The sequence below is a fragment of the Physeter macrocephalus genome, chromosome 19 (genome assembly GCF_002837175.3).
Source record: "Physeter macrocephalus isolate SW-GA chromosome 19, ASM283717v5, whole genome shotgun sequence".
Taxonomy (NCBI): domain Eukaryota; kingdom Metazoa; phylum Chordata; class Mammalia; order Artiodactyla; family Physeteridae; genus Physeter; species Physeter macrocephalus.
The window spans coordinates 68,891,314-68,909,762 of record NC_041232.1 but is presented as its reverse complement, the minus strand read 5'-3'; the positions used below and the strand labels follow the sequence as shown (position 1 = coordinate 68,909,762).

Genomic DNA, 18,449 nt, shown 5'->3' with positions numbered 1-18,449 from the left:
CCAGCCATCGTTCTTTTAAGTGTTTCCTTCCATTAGTCAGTCTCTGGGACCCACTGATCAAAACTGGGTTTTTTCCAACTATAGAACTGTAAAGACTAGGTTTATAGTTGTGAATGGCAGCTTTAATTCTCTTTGAATTCTCAGCACTCAAGAGGGGATTCCCAAGCAGAAACTGCTCTCCACCAGGAAGCTGTGAGCCAGAAAGGATGATAGGCAGGTGTATTATTTCTTTTCATGCTCACACTTACACTTGGAAGTGTATATCATCATTCCTATTTTTATAAATTAAGAAGTATAGACTCAAAGAAGTTTAGTAACTTTTCCAAGGTCACATAAGCAGCAGAGCTAGGAGTTTAAGGGAGGCCCCTTAACACCAAAGCCCACCAAATCAGAAGGCTCTGTACCATAGACTGACTGTATTAGACACACGTTCTTTCTGTTAGTAGGGAATAATTAGAAATTGTTTTTCTCATGCGGGAGAGCTGGTATATTTGTTTGCACAGCCCTTTGGAAATCAAAGTGGATTGTAGCGTGATCCAGTACAAAGAGGCACTAGATTTGAGGACTTAGATTGCAACCCTGACTTTACCATTTCCTGGCAGTGTGACATGGAATAATTAATTCACTTAATTTCTTTGAGCCTCATTTGCACGTCTATAAGGAAGGGATAATAATGTCTTCCCTGCTTGCTTACACATGTAGAATGAGGATCCAGTGAGACGGTATATTTTAAAGTGCACCCTGGAGATGTTTGTTTGATATCATTATTGATCACACTGAAAAAAAATGAATACACATCTCCATGTCCAATTTCTTCACCAAAAACTATCCATATAGGCTTTATCCAGTTGTGGAAAACTAGGATCCTAATGGCTGGGGTGAAAAAAAGATCAGCTGGTTTTTCATTTTATAAGGTAGTGAATTCTATACTATAGTAAGGGCTTTGAAATCAATTAGAAGCCCCCGGTGAACAATTCATTCAAGTCTTTATGATTCTTCAGTCTTGTAATCTCCTACCACTTTGGTTGACAGAATTTTTGCGATTTTTTTCTTTAACCGTTTTGAGGCTCCAGTTCCCTTTACACACACACACACACACACACACACACACACACACACACAGGCTGGTGATGGTAGCTAGAAAGCAAGAAACACAGTAAAAATTGTTAGTACTCGATAAGAAATTACAGTCTGTACGCATTTACCTGTCCCTGACTTGATACATAACACTATATCATATGGCACAGAGGAAACCCAGGAAATATGCCCTTAAGAAGATAATTTAATTGGGAAACTATAAATAGGTCACCTTTCCATTGTTAACTTTTTGAAATCTTTAACAAATGCCTGCCAGAACGTTCCTTAAATTCAATGAATGTTTTTTCTTTTCTGAAGTAAATCTAAATTCTCTTTCAAAGTCATGCAATATAGTGTAGCATATGTACTAACAATGTCCTGGAAGAATTACTGAATTTGTTCATAAAAAATTACACTATAATTATAGCATTAACAATTTTCACCAGTTTTCTAGGAAGGTCACTATTTATTTTTATTATAATTTTAAGGAAATAAACTTTCCTGGAAACATATATTCAGAGACCCAACTCAGGTTTTACTTATATAACCTACACACCAATTTCGAACTAAACCAAATTTCACATCATTTATTAACCAACAGCAAAGCCGAATTGAAGATCGTTTAGAAAGACTGGACGATGCTATTCATGTTCTCCGGAATCATGCCGTGGGCCCGTCCACAGCCATGCCTGGTGGTCATGGGGACATGCACGGAATCATTGGACCATCTCATAATGGAGCAATGGGTGGTCTGGCCTCAGGGTATGGAACCGGTCTTCTTTCCGCCAACAGACATTCACTCATGGTAAGTGACTAAATTTGGGGACTCTAGTTATCTTATAGAATAAGAATTTCTAGTACAAATACTACTGCTGCAGTTTTTTCTTTTGTGAACAGCTTTATTGAGATGTAATTTATTTAACCTACAATTCACCCCTTTCAGTTTTACAATGTACTGTGTTCTGCATATAGTCTCAGGGTTATGCCATCAGCACCAGAGTCTAATTTTAGAACATTTTTGACCCCTACAAAAAGAAAAGAAATCCACATGCCCGTTAGCAGTCACTCTCCCTCCTTCCCTCCCCCTAGCCCCTGGCAACTACTAACCTACTTTCTGTCTCTATAGATTTGCCTAGTCTAGATATTTCCTATAAATGGAATCCCACAGTATGTGGTGGTCTTTTCTGACTGGCTTATTTCACTTAGCATAATGTTTTCAGGGTTTATATATGTTTTATCATTTATCAGAGCATCATTCATTTTTATTCCCCAAAAGATTCCATTGTATAGCTATACGTTAAATATCCATTCATCAGGTGATGGATATTTGGGTTACTTCCAGTCTTTGGCTATTAGGAATAATGCTCCTATGAGCATTCATGTACTAGTTTTTGTGTGGACATATGTTTTCATTTCACTTAAGTATAAACCTAGGAGAGCATTGCTGGGTCATTGCTGGTGTGTTCAGATCTTCAGTTTGGTGACTTCAGCTAAAGGATCCAATGTTCATGTTACATTGCTGGCATTTCACATGTGAATAGGTTGGATTTTTTAAATTATTATTAAAGAAGCCAAATCAATGTCTTTTGCTTCTGAGTATGGGAGGTAGAAATATATGGTGTGTCTGTCTAAATAGATGATGTGGCACCATGTAATTTCAGTATATCATAGTTTTACCACTGCCTATTTACGAATGTGTTTATTTGAATAATATTTAAGCAGATTTGTCCATATTACAATTGAAATTTCAATTTTGCCACTTACTTTTGGAAAGGACTTGGGAGTGCATTCTTTCTTGGATTATTACAAAGATTCAGCAAATCTTCCTAACAAAATGTTAAGTGATGACAATTAATGAGGTGACCATATGGGTGGGCAATTTAATTTTACTAGTGATTCTGTGTAATTCTGTTCTTTACAAACTCCTGACCAGAGAGCACCTTAGTGTCCTGTTTTGTGCCTTACGGGCTCTCAGAAAGTTACGTGTATGAAGGTCTATTTTCCATTATCACTAGAGCATCTCTTACTTAAAGATGATTCCAAAAGGAGAATGCAAAATAAGTACAGATTATTCTGAGGCTCTTTAAGTTCTTTTCTCGTTCAGAAGTGTTCTTCTGCCCTCCTTTGCATTTCTCTTAATAAAAGATTAAGAGTCCCATCCTGAGCGGTATGTTATGGAAACCTGCAACCAATTTGAAACCAAAAATACTGGTTTATAAATAGAAGCAGTGAACTCACTTCTAAAATGTGGAAAGGTATTTTTTGAATGCCAAAGCTAAATCTTTTTTTTTTTTTTTTTTTTTTTTTTTTTTTGCTTTCTTTGCTTTTCGTAGACTCTACCCTAAAAATTCCTCATTGAGTAAAAATTGTTTGTCTATTCATGGCAGTTGCTAAGAGTTTACAAAAGGAAAATCTAGATTTTAATTTAGCTTGGCCTCAGGTAATGTGCTAAATACGCTTGGGATGCATATAATATGAGATTTTAGTTTGTACAGCTTTTTTTTTTAACTACAGTGTTTAAACAGTACTGCTTTTAATTAAGAAATCTGGCTTTATTAAAAGCCAGATCTGTGACTTACAACCATTTCTGTATATCTGCTCTCAATCAAGAGAAAAATAGTTTAATTTCTGTAGCTGTGTTCGTTTTGCATATGTTAAACGGATGCAACGTGCACCCAGGACGTTGCTTCAGAGACAGGTTTTTTTTTTTCCCATAAATATGTAAAGTTTGCTCTTAAATACCAGATGTAGGTTAAGTGGTTCTTTAAAATAATAAACTATACAGAGATGTTTTCTGGAACCTTTTATTTGACCTTTGAATTGCCTCCTCTTTGAGTTTGATTCAGAGGTGGGATAGGAGGAAGAGACTAGAATCATCTTTGGAGACGGGAAGTAGGGCTGACCCAGGTGGAGGGGGAGGGGAGAGAATGAAACAGAGCAAGAGAAAAGGGGAAATCATTGGCCAGTATTACACAGAAACGTCTTTAATTATTTTGAGAGAAACGATGCCAAAGCAATAAAAGTGCTAGTTTTGCTGATGAGGAAAAGTGCTCACTCACTCTCCTGAAGACATTTCTAATTCAGTCAAGGGTGACGGCCGAGCCAACCAGATCATAGAGTAACTCCAAAGCCATGGCAGGACAACCTGCTGCCCTTTTAAGCCGATGGAGGCCTAGCACTCTTTCGCCTTTTTTCTCAAAAACATTCAGGGCGCCCAGTGCATCTGAGCTCCTCAGCCCGAAACCCCAACGTGTGCACAAGAGATCGGATCCTCATTTCTTGCCTTGCGCAAACTGGTATGACTTTTCAAACAAAAACATCAGAACAAAGGAAATAGTTTTTGAATTTAGTCAGTCTGAAGTTAGCCTTTGACCATTTGATACATTCCACAATAAAAAGGAAGCTGAAGGGGAAGGGAAAAACCCACCCCCCCTTCCTCCCCCCAGCAACAACAAAAAAAATTCAAGGAGGATACTGGTAATGTTTTCCACATTTGAATTTTAATACATGAAACAGGCCATAAAACGTTGGCCAGCTGCAGTAAATAAAAGTAGCGGTGGGAGGTACGCACTGGAAACAGCGGACCAGCGCTGGTGGGAGTTTCATTCCCAGCTACACACCTTCAGTTGTTGTTCTGGAGGGGATGCGAGTTGCAGTAACTTAACACCCATCCCAGGGCTGGTTTTGTTTGGAGCCAATCTCCTTTATAACTCTCCTTAATAATTCCTTCTGATTAAAGAACAGATAGCTTTGAATTCTCTTGACCTCCGTCTCTCCTCGTTTCCTCTCTCCCTGCCTTCCAAAATCAAAACGAAATGGCTTGATCACTTGGAAGATGATAGAAGCATTTCTTTCTGCAGCAGCTTGCAGTTGTGGTGGGGAGAACCATGGTTCTGCCTGGGCCATTATGTTATATCATTTAATTGCTAACATATTGTACTTAGCTTTTGATTCATAAAATGTTTTCCTTGGAGTTCTGAAGTAGGTCTTCAGTGAATTACTTAAGTATTAGTATAATGAAAGGGATTTCTTTTTTTTTTTCACAGCAGCATGGCTCATAACACTCGAGTGAATGTCGATTCTTGTGGGCTTTCTAGATGATATTATTTGTCCATGCTCTTTCCTGCTCAGAAACCTTCACCGGCTTTCCATTATCTACAAGATAGAGGCATATTTCTTAGCCTAGCTTATTAAGCCCATAACTGTCTACCAAAAGCTTGTGCTTAGCTATTCCAATGCAGAAACTTTGCCAGCAAGACCAACCTCTGCATATTACCAGCATTTGCCCTGTGCATTCTTACTGGGTACGTCTTTTGTGTCCATCTGGCTTGTCCTGCTCTATCCACTGCCCTTAGTCCATCTCATCCCCACCCATTCTCAAAACTCGCACTCAAATTCTGTCGCTTCCAGGAAGCCTTTCCTTGCTACCTCCACCTGTGAGAGTCTTTTTCTTTTCTACTCTCACAGCGCTATGGATCACACCATTGGCTAGATATTTATTTTCCCCACTTAGGCAAAGCTATATATCTTTGGTAGTTCTGACTTTTGCCTTGCCAACTAGATTGTAAATTCCTTGAGTACCATGTGTTACATTTTGTTTCCCTCCCAGGAGATAAATCATCAGTCAAAAGGGAAGAAAGGAAACTCATATTTTCTGAGTGCCTGACAAGTGGCCAGCCCTTCAGCTAGGAGCTCCATATACCTTATCTCAGGCCATCTTCACAAGAGCCCAGTGAGGATGGTAATGCTTTCCATTTTAGGTGTTGGTCAGATGAGCCTTAGAAGGTTTGAGTGGTCAATCTCAAGTCCGGAAGCTAGATTTAAACTCAGGGGACTTTGACTCTAAATTCCATGCTCTATCTTACCATCATGAGCACTCCTCAGAGAGGATCTATAGTTATACCTTTTTTTTTTTTTTTTTTTTTTTTTTTTGCGGTACGCGGGCCTCTCACTGTTGTGGCCTCTCCCGTTGCGGAGCACAGGCTCCGGACGCGCAGGCTCAGCGGCCATGGCTCACGGGCCCAGCCTCTCCGCGGCATGTGGGATCTTCCCGGACCGCGGCACAAACCCGTGTCCCCTGCATCGGCAGGCGGACCCTCAACCACTGCGCCACCAGGGAAGCCCTAGTTATACCTTTTAAGAGCTAATTTTAGGTGGTTAGAACTCATGATTTTCAAATCTTAACAAATGTTGGTCGACAAGAGAGAAGTTTCTAGGTGTCTTAAGGCCGGTTTCCCAAAGCAGCTCTCCACCCACATGGAAAGGTAAAGAACTTTCCTCCAGTATGGTAGTATGCTGGATTAAATCCCACTTTGTCTGAACACTTATTCTTAAATCAACATGTCTGTGCTAAGTGGCAAGAGGTGTGGTGAGCGCTCCTTGCTAGGTGGTTGGAGTAGTTAATTTTAAAACATTAAGTTGTTTTTCTTACCTTAGCCTCCCAGTTTTCTAATGGAATCCAAGCAGAAATTTCGGATTGTGGGAGAATAGAGAAATAGCTGGGTTTATTACTAACCTGGTTAGAAACTCTTACCCAGATATCATTCCCCTCTGTGCCTCGGATATCAGTTCTTTTTTTTTTTTTTGGCTGCATTGGGTCTTTGTTGCTGCACGTGGGCTTTTCTCTAGGCTTCTGTTTGTTGCAGTGTGCAGGCTTCTCAGTGTGGTGGCTTCTCTTGTTGCGGAGCGCGGACTCTAGGCGCGTGGGCTTCAGTAGCTGTGGCATGAGGGCTCAGTAGTTGTGTCTCGCGGGCTCTAGAGCCTCAGGCTCTGTAGCTGTGGCACGTGGGCTTAGTTGCTCTGCAGCATGTGGGATTTTTCCCGGACCAGGGCTCGAACCCATGTCCCCTGCATTGGCAGGCCATTCTTAACCACTGTGCCACCAGGGAAGCCCTCGGATATCAATCCTGATACTAAATCATTAGATTTTTGATAAGTTACTGAAACAGCGGTTTTCCAACTATGTCTCTCCGTTATTCATGCAGTATTCAGATCCATCTGAATGCGTGCAGCATTCAGATTCATGCAGTATTCAGATGAGCCCTGGAAAAAAGTCTTTCAGATGACCTCACTCCTCTTTTAAGAGAACAAGAAATGAAACTCACATCAAAAATATTGGGTTGGCCAAAAAGTTCATTCGGGTTTTGCATACTGTCTCATGGAAAAACTGGAACAAACTTTTTGGCCAACCCAATATCTTCATGTGATTCTGTTCCTGCTCCTGATTAACTCATCAGTAGAGTCAGCAATGGTGGGATCATTTTAGCTGAAAAGCTCCTGTACTATTAATATATAATATTAGTATGGTTCCCAGAGCCTTTTTGCTTAAAGCCCATCTATTCATTTCAAAAACATTTACCAAGTCATTACCAAATGCTGAGCTCTATGCTAAGGTGTGGTTTCTGCTCTCAAGGGGTTCACAGTCTCATAGGATAGGGTATATATTTTTTTAAAAATTGCTGCAGCAGTGTGGTAAGACTCATAGGAGAGCAGGGCCCAGCTCTGAAATCCGGGAGGGAAGGATCAGATTGTCACTTGGTAGGAGTAGTGGTCTCCTAAGGATCTAGTTGCCCTAGATGACCTACGGGGGGAGGAGCCCTGTGAAACTCACCACCCACACCTGTTCTCCACAGCGTCACCTGAGGCCTCTTACTAGACTCCTAGGTGACAGTGTGGCACACATTTCAGAAACCACTGGTACAAGCCAATCTTAGCCCACTTTCCCTCTTTTCAGTATCATTTTTAGTGTGACTTTGGATTACAAAGAATTCATTAGAAGGTCAGTCATTAAGTGAAGAAGCACCTTTTTATTTCAGTGACACTAAATATATGAGAGCTTTTACCACTTAGGATTTCAGAGGATAAACAACTTAAAATAGTTCTGCTTTTATAGTTCTTAAGAATTAGGACCATTGAATTTTAGATAATTTTAGATGCTGAAAGCACCGCAGGAGTCATTTAGCCCATTTCTTTTATTTTACTGCTGAAGACTGAGGCCCCGAAGGGGGAAGTGACCCAGATATGGATACTCTCTGGTTAATGGCCGAGCTAGGATTAGAAACCAGACAAGCCAGCAACGAGACCAGCACTCTTTGTACTAAATATTACACTGCCGCAACAAATTTCCTCTCTAACCCGACACCATAGCAATTTCAAAACTGTGGCTGGTATTACACGTGTTCTGTTAACTGATGAAACCCAGGAAGACTCTTCAGTTGCCCCTTGGCTCTCTGCACCATGTTGCTATTTAGTTCTGCCAATCCGATCTGGCCCCAAGAGAGAGTAGTGGGCAGTGATGTGATGCTTTGAGTAACATTTACTGGTATGTTGTAATGCAAGTAGCAGAAGTCAGAAAACTCTGTTTCTACGTGGCCCTCTTCAACAAAGGTATGATCCACAGGGGCTTAATCATCCTCAGTCTTGTTCCTCTTGGGTTTTCAGGGATTTTGATTCCATAAATTTCTGTGTATATTTGAGCACATACTTCATTTCTAAGCAATTATTAGCATATAATCTCAGAGACCCTTAGAAGGCATCTCCATCCAAATCCCTCTACAGATTCGCTGCCAAGCAGGGAACAAGCCTCTATTAGCCTCCTTCCTCCAAGGCTGAGTAGCTCTAAAGGACCATAAAGCCCATTTCCATCAGACTTTAGAAAATCCTTCCTTATGTCCAGCCCACATTTATTTCCCTGTGAAGTTTTCATTTTTCTGCCGATTGGAGTTACCCCTAAGTCAACTCAACAAATACTTGAGAAACTTTCAATTATTTGAAGACAGTCTACTCGGTTTTTTTCTTTTTTTCCCCTCTAGGGTATACATCTGTATCTTCAAATATTTATCCTAAAAAAAAAAAAAGGTTTGACTTTATAACTTTCCAGTGCATTCTTCCAAGTTCAAAAAGAATACTCCCCCACTGCTCACCGAGGACCGTTTAGTGTGTAGGGTCTCAAATTGAATACAGTGCTCAAGGAATCATTAGCCCAGACTAGGGTGGATCTATCACGAAACCCATTAAATACCTTATGTCTTCATTAAAGGCCACCTAACAGCATCCTACTGGCAGTGTTTGATGACATCATCATTCTTCTGACAAATACTGAACTTGTAATCCGTTGAAATCCATTGGCCACATGTCCGTCAACTGTCCTTATGCACTATTTGTCGTATCGGTGAATTTCATACTGTTTCCGGTGTCAAAGGTCTCCTTTAAATCCTCACTCACACATTCTGCAGCTCTGTTGTTGGCAAATTTGTCACCAAACGCCAGGTGTGCGGCATTCCCGTGAATGAGGTTTACACAGAAAGACTTGTTCTCGGTGGAGCTAAACTGAGTTGGGAGGTCATCGCCTGTGTCTCAGAGCGTTTCGGAACTGTCGTTTAAATAGCCTGTTATAGAATTTCACCCAAGATCTTAGTCATCGACATCACCTTTCTCTAGCTTCTACATTGGGTTTTGTTTTTCCTTAATGAGGATATTTGCCTATCTCTAGTGTTCTCCCATCTCTCCTACTCCACAATTATCAAAAATTTCTGAAAGCAGATGAGCAACCTCAATTGAAAGGTTTTACCTATATCGGTGTTGTACTTTATTTTAAGAAAACCTGGGGGGAAAAGGCAGAGAGGGGAAATAACTTGAAGAAGTGCCCTTCATTTAAAAAACGAATGCCAGCTTTTTTGAGATATTATTGACATCTAACATATGTCAGTGTAAGGTGTACAATGCGACGATTTGATACATGTATATTTTACAAAATGTCTACTCCAGTAAGGTTAGTTAACACCTCCATCCCCTCACATAATTAGTTGTGGGGGTTTTTTTGGTGGTGGTGATAGCTTTTAAGAGCCACCATCAAGAACTTTCAAATATACAATACAGTATTGTTAATTAATGTCACCATGCTGTGCATTAGATTCCCAGGGTTTATCCGTCTTATAGGTGGAAGTTTCTCGCCTTTGGCCAACATCCCCCCATCTCCCCCAGCCCCCAGCAACCACCATTCTACTCTCTCATTTCTTTGAGTTCATTTTTTTTAGATTCTGCATATAACTGAGACATACAGTATTTGTCTCTCTCCGTCTGACTTCGAGAAGTTCTCTTGACCGCGGGTTAGTTACGACAGTTTTAGAATCCTTGAGGTCAACATTTGATATTTCAGCATCCATTTAAACAAAAGTCAAGAGGTTTTGAATCCAGCCATAGCAGGGAGACCATGTACTCTTCATTAACAAACTCTTCAGACGAGTGGTTCGGCATGATGTGTGCCCAGATCCCACAGCTCTAGGTCTAAATTAGGTATATCCGCTTTTTCTTCCCCCAATACCCATTTTACTTGAATTCAGGCCCTGTGACCTAGAAACGAGACAGTCAGTCTGCACTGGACCGTCAAACCCAAAGGACTCCCTTTCTCCTTGCTTCTAGGACAAGCCAAGCCTAGCTCCTTAATCTTTCCCCTGTGCTTAGCACCCTGGTGTCATGAACCTTAAATACATAAAACCCAACGGTTGTCTCCTGTGCTTTTAAACTATAAAAACACATTTAAAACAGACTCTGTGACCTCAACACATCTTGACTTTGCTTTCTTCTTAAATAACAGAGGAAAAAAGCAGGTAGACGCTCTCAGTGGCACAGTTATATTTTGTCGGGGACAAAGACACAGTGCTGAACAGTCCATAATTTAGAGAAGACACGAGCTGTACGTTTTTAAAAGGTAATATTACCCTCATTTTCTCAGGAAAGCAGATTTTCTGAAGGGAAAAAAATCTGTATTGTAGAGGTTAGAAATTACACAGATGTTTCTTCACTCATTCTGTATTGTCTGTGCTTCAGGTCCTTGGGGGATACATACATGTGTAAGAGAAAGTCTCTGAGCCCACAGGCCTCTGGCTCTGGGGGGATGATAACACAAGTATGTGCCTAACTATCACGCAGGGTGGAATGATTAAGTGACCCGAGAGGTGACCCGGAGAAGGACGAACATTGACCAGCCTTCGGGATGGCTAGGAAAAGTTTCCTGGAGAAGATGTCCTTGAGCTCATATTAGAGTCTGCATTGGATTTCAGTAGAGACAGCCTAGGAAAGGCATTACAGAGCCATAGAATAAACATGATCCAAAAAAATACGCAGAAAATCAAGGATCTTAAGCGCCCAGGTGGAAGTAGGGAAATGACCTGATGATGTGGTGCGCCAGGCAGGGCTGCCTTGGGCCGGGAGCCCCCTCCTCCGAGCACGGCAGCTCCGACAACTGGCTCGCATCCCTCACAGGAGAGTCGACAGGAAGAGTGAATTTTCATGTATATTTTTTACATCCAAATTAAATTAACTCATGGAATTTTCCACCCTTAGGAATTAAAGTAGCAGCTCATGAAGTAATTCAGTTATGTCATTCATACCAAAACAGAAAATACTGGAGCAACTTGGCACCGTTTAAAAGCCAAGACTAGACCTTGGCCATTTTATATTTTTTTCAAAGCCCGTAGGTGTTGTGTTCTGTTAACTTTCACTGGGGCCGTAAGTGTTTTTTTTTTTAAATCAAAAGTTATCTTCATTGCTTAGAAAACAGAAGTGCAAAATGGATTTGCAATAAGAAGAGGGTTTAGGCAAAGCACCTTTAGGAGTGAATACCTTAAAAAAAAAAACACACACACAGAAGCTTTAACGTCGAATTTCTGAAACGCGGGGAGTCTACCTAACTGGTTGACGTTCACAGTTGTGCCTAATTATAGCTTTTCCTCTAGGTCCATAAGTCAACTTAGAACTATGAAGTTGAGTTTAACCAAAAGATCTGTCCAATATTAGTTAAATGACATCTTTTGAGGAAGCATTGTCCTGGTACAATAGCCACATTCATTTTCAAGCGGTTAATTGGACATATCGTCAAAAACCACAGTGTTGAGTTTCCACATTTTAATTTCACACATGCCTGCTCCCCAGCTTCTACACAGGGGCGGGTCTCGATCGGAGCTGAAAGTGTGTGAAAGTTACTGGAGAATGGTAGTCTCTGGGTAATGTTTCTGTGAGCCGCCCCCAAATTTTCCCCCTGCAGTCTAGATGGGAAACAGCTGGTTTTTGTTTAAAAAGCTGTTTTGCGAAATGTCTGAATCTTGAGGTGTAGGAACTGAGGTCACCAGTAAAAGCAGGTGCTTAGGGACAAGTGAGAAAGACTCGGGGGCCGGGCTGGCCCTGTAATCTTCTGCAGGGTACTTCCTGTTAGAGGAAGAAGTGTTGAAGCTGGCTCCTTTAGTTGGGACGCAAACAGATAAAGTAATCGCATTAGTGATGCTATTAGTAATTGAGCATCTTTGAACATGGCCAGCCCTTGAGTGAATAATTTGCTCCCTCTGAAATGGCTGTTTCCCTCCCAAGGCTTCAAATACAAAGGTCCAAGGCTTTAACTTCCTTTAGGTATTGTAAGTGCTTGAATTTCCTCTTTAAATACATCCACAGTAAAAGAACTATGATTTCAAGTAAGTAGTCCCAGAACTGAGTACGTCCTCCAAGTTCATGGAGGCAATCTCAGGGAAAGGCAGAAAAGGAGCCCAAATTGGCAGAACCAGGACGAGGCAGTTTTGAAAAAGGCCAAGTACAAAACATGTGGAATCACTAAAGTCCAGTGCACGTCAGATATCCACCAGCCAGAAGATGAAAGGAAACGACCTCCTCCCCTGGGAGCTGGGGGTTATTAGCAGCTGTTTATCCAGTCGGGAATAGAGATTAACATTGTAATTTTTTTTTTCTAAAGAACTAGAAGAAAATTTGTTTGGGAAGTTGGCTCTTCATATCGAGTCACTGTGCATTGCCAAAAAAAACTTCCTTTCTCAGAACTCATGTACTAGGGTTGAGCAATGTTATGATTCTCTGAGAAACTCGGGATTACCAAAAAGCCCATCTCCATAAAATAGAACAGAAAAGGACAGAGAAGTGGATGGACGTCTGCCACTGACACGTTCCCTTGAACTGTGCGCTGTAAAACTAGCTGTTTGGTCTGGTACCTGTCCTCCAGCCTGCCCCTGCGTGGGGGGTGTTCTCCCCATCCCATACCCCAACTTAATCTTTGCCACTCTAAGGCCTATGCAAATGGACTTTGCACATGCCTACTGCTTGTAAATGCCCTTTCATGACATATTGGGGAAGCTGCTTAGTGCCCTGTGGAGCTTTATTCTCAAAAAAAAAAAAAAAAAAAAAAAGTTGGATATTGGTATTTTCCCCTGATTTAATGCTACTCTTAATGTCATTTTCTTTTATTAAATCCTTTCTTTTGCTTTTGATCTTATTTATAGCAGAGCCACTGGTCATATGGAAACTATTATTGTATGGCTAGGAGATGAAAGACTTCATTGCAGTTAAATAAGAGTGAATCATTTGGGCCAATAATACACACATACAGTGAGGTACCATTTGTATCCAAAATGCCCCACGTTGTTCACTTTGTAACAGAGCCATTGAGGTTTATAAAGGGCTTTACGAAAGTCTGCTTTTTGTCCAAAATGTGTTGTCTGGCAGTATGAAAACACGTTGACGTGCAGTCCTTAGCTGCTTCTTCATATATATATATAATCTAAATATTGGCACTTCTTGTTGTAAAAATAGGAACTTTTATTTAATGTTGAGATGTTAATTAATGTCAAATATCAGTTTTTAAAAAAATATATTTAGATAATCTATATCAAAATTCTACCCATCATTCAAACCCTATCTAAAATGCCACCTTCTTCTTGAAGTAGTCTCTGGTTTCTCCGTCTGATATGATTTCACCCATCCTTTAAAACCTTACATGACCTTATACTCCTTTATGACATTCATCTTATTTTGCCCTATATAGTAATTATATTAATTCGCCTTTAAGATGTAAGAGGTTGTAAAGTAATACACACACCTCTCTTTTATTATTTTTTCCTGCAGTGGCTTGCATATAATAGGCATTCCTAAGGCATTCGTTGAATAAATGAAATGTTTATTTTTTGATAGAAACATGCTAAACCTACATTCGACAGTACCGAAAGCTTTTAGATTTCAGATAGTCTCACAAGATATATGCCATTGGTGTCATCATTTATCATTTAGGAAGTAAGTAATTGTACCTTGTGATATTACAGCCCTATACAAGGAGCCAGTGCTTGCCCTTGGGATGCTTACATTTCAAGAAAAGTATAGGCTTGGGACTTCCCTGGCGGTCCAGTGGTTAAAGACTCCGCGCTTCCACTGCAGGGGGCACGGGTTTGATCCCTGGTCGGAGAACTAAGATCCTGCATGCCATGTGGCACGGCCAAAAAAATAGAAAAAAAAAAAAAAAAGACAAGTATAGGCTTCGTGAATAGCAGCAAAACAAAATCATTGATGCGTATGCCCTGCCCTGTTAGACAGTGGCCTTGAGCATGTTTTAAGGGTGGTGTCCGTAATGAACAATCAGAGGAGAACCCTGTCCAGATCCAGCAAGAATGATGAGTGTTCTGGAGACCCAGACAGTCTAGGAGGAATGAGAGTATGAGGGTCTGTGGGACTAATGAAAGAGAAGTGGTCAGGGATCATGGGGAGGAAACCAGCCCTGGGGGACAGAAGAGGAAGGGCTTAGCTCAAGCCTTAGGGATGTGGGAGTGAAGGCAGCAGATGAGGGGCCACAAGTAGGTAACTGAATATTACTGAATATTGAGATGAAGGAATTTAAGAATAGGAGGGTACAAGCATGGTCCTCTGGTGTCCAGGTGAAGAACCCAGAAGCATAAGGTATTGATCTTAGACTTAATCCATAGAACAATGAAAAGCCATGCTGGAAACTTGATATCCAAGAGACCAAGTGATGCGCAGAGGATACAGCATTTACAAGCTGAGTATTTTGCAAGTGACGGGAAAGAAATGTTTTATTAGTTCAGGCAAGCTTCTTCACACTTCCATTGCCTTTCGGAATATGTTAAAATCAGCGGATGTTAATTGGATAATTAAAAAAGCATTTAAAAAATAAAAGCCTGATTCTTTCCCCATTATAGGTCATTACAGAGTATTGAGTAGAGTTCACTGTGCTATACAGTAGGTTCTTATTAGTTATCTATTTTATATATAGTAGTGTGTATATATCAACCCCAATCTCCCAATTTATCCACCCCCCCCCCTTTCCCCCTTGGTAACCATGTTCGTTTTCCACATCTGTGACTCTACAAAAGAGTGGATATATGTATATGTATAACTGATTCACTTTGCTGTACAGCAAAGAAACTAACACAACGTTGTAAATCAACTATACTCCAATAAAAATTAATTTAAAAAATTTAAAACTAAGGCCAGCTAGGTAAGGATGAATCCCTAGTGATGGACTTCCTGGGCTGGCTACAGAGCACTTGGTATGCCAGTTGGCCTCACACCGGTGTGTTTCCACTGGGGGGACCCGAAATTCCAAGTACACATCAAGTATCCAATTGTCCTTTCCTTCACACTAGACAAAAGAAGCTGCTTACAAGTAATTGCAGAAGTGCACCATAATCTCTGTGCTACATGGGCTTGGTTCACTAGGCATGGATTAACTTCAGTTCCCTCCAGCCTACTTACTAACTTGCTACCCGGGGCAAGGAAGGGATGGAATGGACTCTGCTAACCACCCACCGAGGTCCCCGCTTGGTGGGCTGCATCCAGTTCTGGTTTCCTGTGTAGGAAAATGATGTAGAGAATTGGGGGTGGAGGGTGGGTATACAGAGGAGAGAAATGAAACAGTTTCACTAGATGGAACTTATGAGTTAAGAAAAAAAAATAAAAAGATGAACTGAAATCAGGTAACAGCCGTTTGCATCTCTCAAACTAGATCGCAGAATCATTCATCTTTAACCATTTTGGTGGACAATCAGGGGAGTTTCAGCCTAGCTGATCCCATGACACTGCCAAGGTCAGGGTCATTTAGATTGTGTTTAAATCCTCTCGAAAATTATTTTATCATCTGGGGAATAAGCATTAAATACGTTTCCAAGAATTGCCCAGTGAGGAATTACCTTACTTCAGACAAAGCCTAAGTGAAGCCGTGAAATTTCTGGGGGAAAAAAACAGGTGTTTTTAAGAAAATGAGGAGACCTTCTCCCAATAAACATTTTAAGAATCGAAATCCAAACTGAAGAATTCAGTCCAGATCTGACTTTAGTGAAAAGTCCTTTCACTGTTTAATCACGTGAATTTTTTTAAATGGTCTGATAATTTTTTTTAAACTGAGGAGTATGGAAATTATATTCGTGGTTGAAGGGTGTCCCAGATGTCAGGGCTTTTTCACACGAAAGAGTTGGTTATCAGAGCCTAGTCTCCTTTTCTACAGAATTTGGTGCCTCCAATATTATTCCTCACCGTGTCTACCACTGCTGTTTCATGAACTTCCGAGTTCCCATCTGTGAGCTATTAAAGAAAGTTTGCAGAACCACTTCCCACTTCTTTAAAAGATGCACCTTTTGGACTCAATGGTATTTTTTGCACATTTGAGAAAATGTTTGCTTTCCTCTGATATGACACAGACAGATCTGGCAAGATAATTGAAACTGAAATCTAGCACTCTACGACTGTCATGTATAATTGATATTTCATGGGGAGATTACCGTTCAGACACCAAAACTGTTTTCTCTGTCAATGGGTGTCCAATTACAATTAAAAAACCCAGCCCATCAGCTTTTTTTTTTATATATAATTATGGCAAAACAAGAGAAAGAAGAGAGAAAAGTAAAAGTTACCAGGACTTTTTTCTTTTCCCCATTTTCTTGTTGTTATTTTTCTTCTTTCTAAAAAACACCTCTGTCAAAAGGAAGATTTTGAACCTCATGCCATTAATTACAAACTTTCGTTTTGAGCTACTAAGATGTCTCTAACAGCATTTCTGGTTTTGTGTCATTATCGCAGGTCTAGAAATTGATGACAAGTTTCCTAAAGTTTCCATCCTACACTCTTTTAGAAGGATTATGGTAGAGGAGAAAGAACTGAGGTCTGAAAGCCTGTTTTGAAGCAGTTATCTCTGGAGATAACATTAACAAGGATTGAATAACTGCCAAATGAAATTTAATACATTTTCCCATCCATGAAATAGGCCTCTTAAATACAACAGAATAATTACTTTCACAATACTCCCTGGAAACAAAGAGAGCAGAAACATTGAATGCCTTTTTTGTTTGGGGTGTTTGTTGTTAGCTTGAGGATCAGGATAAGGACATTTACCAGGATGCTCTCTTCACATCCCCACATAAAAACAGCCTTGCCATCAGCCACCTAATTTGAAACTGCATATCTTTTAAATCTGTTTATGTTGGAGGAGTCGTGGCAAATATTAAATTTCGTAATTTCGTTAGACATCTTGGCCTTGGCCTAAGTTGGTGGACCATGATGTTTTTCCCCCAATGATAAGGAAAACTAAAATGATTTTTATATCTGCATCTATGTATGCGTGCGCGCACACACAGTGAAAACTCCGGGAAGTAACCCTATTTGGCCCTAAACTCTGCTCCCCTCCCCTATGTGTGTGTGCTTGTGTGTGTATATGTGTACGTACATACATATATATATGTATATATCTAATATATGCCCAATCAAGTTGTTCAATGTTGTTATAAGTTTTCTGAGTTCAAAATCTGTTTTAGTCCTCTAACCAGATGTTCGCTAAGTCACTTAACCATTTCAGCCTTTGCTTTCTTCTCTGTAAAGTGAGAAGTTTGTCCTCACTGGTATCCAGGTCTCCCCCAGACCCTTCCCTTAAAATCTATGTACTGTGATTGACAAGTGGTCTTAATATATCAATTCTTTCCTCAGAAAGTAAGATTATTTAAAATGATATGGTGCTTATGTGATTCAAAAGAAGTAGTACACTTCTAAAAGTATTTAGTAATTCCCAGTGATAAAGTCACACTGGGAATTTAAATAGCTGTGTCAGAATTTGAATATTCCTTGACCTAAGATACAATGAAACTTAGATATCTGCACATAAGAGCCATGATTTATGGGGGCCCGAGGAAGGGGCAGCCATGTTTGGACCACATGATCTTGCCTCCCCCTCTTCTTTTATAGCTCATTGGACCAGGGGTGAGGACACCTGATCCCAGGCTAGCCCATTCAGTGGATGGCCTGCGTCTGCTTCAAAATGATGAGCTGGACCATCCGATGATCTTGGCATTCTGAACTCAGAAATACTAAGGCAGAGAGGGAGTTAGGAGCAGATTCAGAACCTGAAAGGATGTACTGGGAACTCCTGTGAAGGAAGAGAAGTGTCCAGGCCATAGTTCTGAGTGGGCAGGAGCCAGAGAGAGACAGAGGTACCAACGGAGGAAGGAGAGAGGCTAGAACAGCTCCTGAGACACAAGGGGTGGCCTTAGGTCCCGAGAGTTCTCCAGGCCCAAAACGTAGATCACAGAAATCTTCCTGTTAAA

General features: G+C 40.6%; 1 protein-coding gene across 26 annotated transcripts in view; it reads left to right on the top strand.

Moving 5' to 3' along the window:
• TCF4 (transcription factor 4) overlaps window positions 1-18,449 on the top strand; it is a 363,640-nt gene that overhangs the window by 331,009 nt on the left and 14,182 nt on the right. For all 26 annotated transcript variants that reach the window (XM_007124266.4, XM_007124275.4, XM_007124267.4 and 23 more), the window contains one exon: window positions 1,679-1,882. In XM_007124266.4, the coding sequence (XP_007124328.1) occupies window positions 1,679-1,882 (204 nt within the window). The remainder of the gene's footprint in view (window positions 1-1,678; window positions 1,883-18,449) is intronic.